We start from the raw sequence: 6,000 nt of genomic DNA, 5'->3' as shown, positions 1-6,000 counted from the left end.
AAAAAAAAACTGCACTGAAGAACAGGTCCCAGACACGTACACCTACTCGACAAATGGATTAGTGTGGCTTGGAAGAGCACAAAAGCATAGTCTAAACAATAAGACACTGACACATACTCTATCGAGAAACTGACTTTGAAACAGTGACAGTGAGCTGAAGTGAAAGGGCCCAAAAATGATGACATACAGATACCTTGAATAAAAAAGGGGGGAAGCATAAGCTGAAGGTAAAGACTGATGAACACACTATAATCTGTCAGAGCTGTATTGTTTGATACCAAGTACATTGCAATCCTGAGGGGGTATTTGCAAATGGAAGTAGTTGCCACTCAATGACACAATCATTCATAAAATTGGCAAAGGAAAAATATTGAAGAAGTATTCTCAAGATAGATACAGATGAAGAGAACTAGGGAATTTTGAGTCCACGTATGATGTTAATAAGCAACCAGTGACTGAACTTGAAGCTTGATAAGAATCGTTACAATAGGTCAAGATGGAGAAGTTGATTGTATTACTAACAGCGCACCTTGAGTGTTTGCTTACTAGTGACTTACCAATCCCCTGCACCAAAAAGGGAGGACTTATCGTAAAATGTGGACTCAATGTAAATACTTCTTTGTATACATCTTAAACAAGAAATACAGAATAAGTGTATGTTGCTTGAATGTTGTATTCGGCAATTGCTAAAGCTTAAAGTTCGGTATTTAACTGCTCTTCAACATTCTAGGTGATCTATATATTATTATTAGCTTGCTTTGCTTGTGTGATTCTGTTTGGGAAGAATCAAAAGCCGGGGGGGGGGTGTTGGGGAGTATATTGAAAATTGTGTGATTAAGCTACAGCATAACAAGGGTTAAATTTACATGCGCTATTGCATAAACCTGGGTGTGGTTGAAAGTAAGGAAATCAGTCTAAAGCAGACATGAGAGTACGTGACGAATGGACTGTTGCCTAGATCTTGTGATTTAGGGTATGGGGAACAGCTTTCAAGTATGTCACAGGGAGGATCAAGTCAAAGTGTATCAAAAACACAATTAAAGCTGTTGCTGCAGAGGTCTCAACTTGCAACTATGTAGTCAACAAAGAAAAAGAAATAAAGCCGGATATTTGACAAGATTGTGGATGCGTTCCTCTTTTCTTAGCGATCTAACACAAATCCTTGCATTGGATGGGATCACGTTGGGTAGCACAACAACATTTAAAAGTTTCACAAATGAAAATGAAAGATTAGGCAGGTAAACATTTAGCAGGTAGAACATTTCAAGTGAGGGATGATGTATTGGTATTGTGAAGCAGTATGGGGAGGCAATCGTATTAAGCACCAGAGACACAGGTAATGTTCTAGGGACACGGGTTTCAATCCCTCCATGGCTTGTTGTTGAATTTGAATTCAACAAAAAATCTGGAATTAAGAGTCAAATGATGACCATGAAACAACTGTCATCTGGATAAAGCCATCTGGTTCATTACAGTTCCTGTACAGAAGGAAACTGCTGCCCTTACCGGGCTTAGCCTACATGTGATAGCAGACTGACAGCCTGAACTGCCTTCCCACTCCTTTCCTCCATCCATAGCACCCATTTTTTTGTGTCTGTTTGTATGTGTAGAGGGGGGCATTACAGGGGTTGAGAGTTTTAACTGGTCAAGTGATATGAAATTGGTTCATCATTATTTATCTGGAATCTACTTATTTGTAAAAATCAACAATTCTTGTCAAGTACAAAAACATGGTCCATGCTTTCTGGCAACCAGACTCTCAAAGTAAACTGGCTTTTATAAAATCTTTAACTTTTGTCATAACTCTAGCAGGCTTTGATTTTCAGTATGATACTCTGGTGAGAGATAACAGACTCAAAGGTCCCAGGTACATCTTTGGTGGTTTGGTGAATGCATGCTACCTGGACTGAAGGTTAGCCCTATCTGCGATGGTTGTGGTACATACGGCTTTCTGCAGTGCGTCCAGAGTATTCTACGCTCCAGTCACTCCAGTATCGAGTTGTACCAGACAACATACAGCGCAGGCGGATTAGGTACTCAGTGCCTGGTGACAACTGGCACAGACGCTCCTCTTTCTGCAGTTCTTTGATGAAAGCCAAAATCTGTGAAAATAAAAGTGAGGAGCTTAACATAAAACGCTTTTCAAAAGTCCTCACAGTCCAGTAAAACTGGCAAGGTGGTGACAGGGTAAGTCGCTCCATTTGGAGCTACACTCTGCTCGCCAGTTCCCTTTACTTTTCCTTTTTTTCCTTCTTTTTGCTCCTCTCTGCAGTAATGCTAACCCTACCCAACCCCCGTCCTTTTAACTAACAACCTAAGGAGTCAGGAAGGAGTTGGGTCGTAACTGGAAGCTGAACATGCAGGCCATGTTCTGCAGTGATGGCAGATCAAGCGTGGACCACAGCAACAGCGGCGGATCAAATGTGGGCTGGTTCAGCAGCAGGAGCGGGACGGTGAGGCGGTGACAGTGGGAACGGGACGGTGAGGCGGTGATAGCGAGGGAGGGACAGTGAGGCGGTGACGGCGGGAGCGGGACGGTGAGGGTAAAGGAGGGACGGTGAAGCGGGGGCGGTAAGGCGGTGACGGCAGGAGCGGGACGGTGAGGCGGTGACGGTGGTGGCAGCGTGCTGCCTCCTGGGTGATCTAGTAATTGGAGCAGCGCCTGCACCATTGTGGAGATGGAATTTGTGGCTCTGAGATCTGGACTCTGTTTTCTTGCTTACTTTTTACCTCTGTTAAACCTTTTAATTCTGGTTTTTGTAACCAAGTGGGCACCAGTGAATGGCGACTTTGTGCAGTTTTCGCTGTACCTATGTATTCCTATACTTAGTACATGTGACAAATAAATCTAAATCTAAATCTGATGTAGTGTCACCCTTAACTGTTGCCAGGAGCTGACTCGCACTTGACATCCTCCCAGGACAAGACTCAATATGATCAGCACTAACTTGTCTCCAGGCAGACTCGCCGTGTTCTCGGTACTGCAATTGGCATTTAATTTGCAGTTTAATTCTTATCCTCCATCTTATAATCAAACAGTTGATGTTTCGTGGATCTCCTTGTATGATGGGATCGACAGGCTGCTCTAGTTTCACTAATGTGAGAACAAAGAGGAAGCAATAATCAGGGCAAAAATTTTACAGAAATACAGGCCAGCATTGGCAGCTGAGGCACAAGATTTCTCAATTACAGTATCATCAAAACTCAGAGATTCACCAGTGACGCAGATGCTGTGACTTTCAGATTGCTGTGACTGTATTCTCAGAGTTTCCGACACAATGATCACCCAGTGCCAGATACTGTAGTGTCAGGCTCCCAGGTACAATGGTAGACCCAGATACCATAATGTTGGGACCCATGTGCTGTTGTGTCAGATATGGTAAGTGTCCACGTAACATCTGCTGTTATGTCAGTGTCTGTATTAATGCACAAATACAATAGTGGCCAGTCCCAGATACTGTACTGCTGTAGTCTCTGCTACTTAGTGTTGTGTGTCCCAATTATTGTGGCTGTAAAATCCCAGTAAGAATAGTGTTGGAATCCCAGATACTCTACGTTTTGGTCCTAGTTGCTGTAATGTTGGAGTCCATATTCTACAGAGTCAACATTCCAGATCCTGTCATGTCAGGTTCCCAGTTCTTATAGTATCAGAGTCCCAAGTACAGTTGTATCAGGGTTCTAGAATTGTCAGGGCTCCAGAAACTGTAGTGTCAGTGCTCTGATTACTGTCGTGTCATGGTTCCAGTTATTTTTTAATTCATTCAGTGGATGTGGGCATCGCTGGCTGGGCCAGCATTTGTTGTCCATCCCAAGTAACCCCTGAGGACTTCTCTCCTGAACCGTTGTAGTCCAAGTACTGTACGTATACACACAATGCAGTTACGGAATGAGATCCAGAATTTTAACACTGTGACACTGGGGGAATGACGATATATTTCCACGTCAGGACGTGAATGATGTGGAGGTGGACTTGGAGGTGATGGTATTCCAATGTATCTTCTGCCCTTGTCCACCTAGTCGTGGTCATGTGTTGGGAAGATGCTGTCTAGGGATCTTTGGTGAATTTCTGCAGTGCATCTTGTAGATAGTACACACTGCTGATACTGAATGTCAGTGGTGGAGGGAGTGTACGTTTGTGGAAGTGGTGCCAATCAAGCGGGCTGTTTTGTCTTGGATAGTGTCAAGCTTCTTGAGTATTGTTGGAGCACCCATCCAGGCACGTGGGGAATATCATATTCCTGACTTGTGCCTTGTAGGTGGTACAGTGTAAGGGTCTCAGTTGCTGTAGAGTCAAAGTCCCACTAATTTTGTGCCAGGGTTCCAGTGATGGTATTGTCAGGATCCCAGATACTGTAGTGCTGGCATCCTCATTCTTGAAGATGACACAACCAAGAAGGAAACAAACAGTAAAACATGAATAATACTCGGACTGGTCTTACCTTTTCTGGTTTATGTAAAAGATTTGCAGATGGGTGCTGAGGGTAAAATCTCTAAATTTGCTGATGATACTTAGCTAGTAGTGAATAGTGAAATGAGTGACTTCAGAGGGACATTGACAAGGTGGTCAAATGGGCATTTCAGTGCAGAAAAATGTGAGGTAAAGCATTTTGGTAGAAGAAACACAGAGATAATAAAGGTTCAATTGTACAACATTGAGGGGAGTACAGTAGTAGAGGGATCTTGGGGTTCAATGCATGATTCTATGAAGGTGGTCAGATAAGTTGAAACAGTTGTTCAAAAGGCTGATAGGATCCTTGAGTTTGTAAGTAGAGGCATAGAGTATAAAAGCAAGGAAGTGATGCTATACCTCTACAAATCATTGGTCAAACCACATTTGGAGTATTGTGTTCAGTTCTGAACACCTCATTTAAGGAAGGATGCTAAAGCCCTGGAGACAATGCAATGGAGATTTACTGGAATGATGCCAGGCATGAAGGATTTTAGAGATAACAGTGTGGAGCTGGAGGAACACAGCAGGCCAGGCAGCATCAGAGGAGCAGGAAAGCTGACGTTTCAGGTTGGGACCCTTCTTCAGAAATGGGGAGGGTGAAGGGAGCTGGGAAATAACTACAGAGAGGGGGGTGGGGCTGGGGAAGGTCGGTGGGATGGTGATAGGTGAGTGCAGGTAGGGAGTGGTGGGGATTGGTCAGTGAGGTGGTAGGAGCAGATAGGTGGGAGAGAAGATAGACAGGTTGTATCAGGTCAAGGAGGCGGGGATGAGAGGGAGGGTTGGTCATGGGAGGAGGCCGGGGGGTGGGGAGATTTTGAAACTGGTAAAATCCACAGGTGAGACCAAGCGGAGGCTTGGAGACCACTTTGTAGAGCGCCTGCGCTCTGTTTGTGACAAACGACAACACCTTCCACTTGCCAACTGTTTTAACTCCCCCTCCCACTCCCTGGGTGACATGTCCATCCTGGGCCTCCTCCAGTGTCACAATGACGCCACCCGCAAACTGGAGGAGCAGCACCTCTTATTCCACCTTGGGAGCCTACAGCCTAATGGCCTAACTGTGGATTTTACCAGTTTCAAAATCTCCCCACCCCCAGCCTCATCCCATGACCAACCCTCCCTCTCATCCCCACCTCCTTAACCTGATGCAGCCTGTCCATCTTCTCTCCCACCTATCTGCCCCTCCCATCCCACTGACCAATCCCCACCACTGCCTACCTGCACTCACCTATCACCTTCCCACCTACCTTCCCCAGCCCCAACCCTCCTCTCTCTATTTATTTCGGAGCTCCCTTCCCCCTCCCCCATTTCTGAAGAAGGGTCCCAATCCAAAATGTCAGCTTTCCTGCTCCTCTGATGCTGCCTGTGTTCCTCCAGCTCCACATTGTGTTATCTCTGACTCCAGCATCGGCAGTTCTTATTAGCTATGGAGGATTTTAGATCTAAGGAAAGATTAGAGAAATTGGTGTGGAGGTGCCCATCATGGATTGGGTGGATAAAGTCAGAAGTCACATGACACCAAGTTATAGTTCAACAGGTTTACTTGAAAA

At 45.0% G+C, this 6,000-nt stretch overlaps 1 protein-coding gene across 1 annotated transcript in view; it reads right to left on the bottom strand.

The window, feature by feature from the left end:
* LOC109922499 (granulocyte colony-stimulating factor receptor-like) overlaps window positions 1-6,000 on the bottom strand; it is a 214,078-nt gene that overhangs the window by 91,229 nt on the left and 116,849 nt on the right. Inside the window, exons 7-8 of the mRNA XM_048612970.1 lie at window positions 2,949-3,094; window positions 1,946-2,102 (exon numbers count right to left, since the gene is read on the bottom strand). Of these exons, the coding sequence (XP_048468927.1) occupies window positions 1,946-2,102; window positions 2,949-3,094 (303 nt within the window). The remainder of the gene's footprint in view (window positions 1-1,945; window positions 2,103-2,948; window positions 3,095-6,000) is intronic.

The sequence above is a fragment of the Rhincodon typus genome, chromosome 27 (genome assembly GCF_021869965.1).
Source record: "Rhincodon typus isolate 14 chromosome 27, sRhiTyp1.1, whole genome shotgun sequence".
Lineage (NCBI taxonomy): Eukaryota > Metazoa > Chordata > Chondrichthyes > Orectolobiformes > Rhincodontidae > Rhincodon > Rhincodon typus.
The sequence above is the reverse complement of the archived record's forward strand: the minus strand, read 5'-3'. Positions and strand labels throughout refer to the sequence as shown.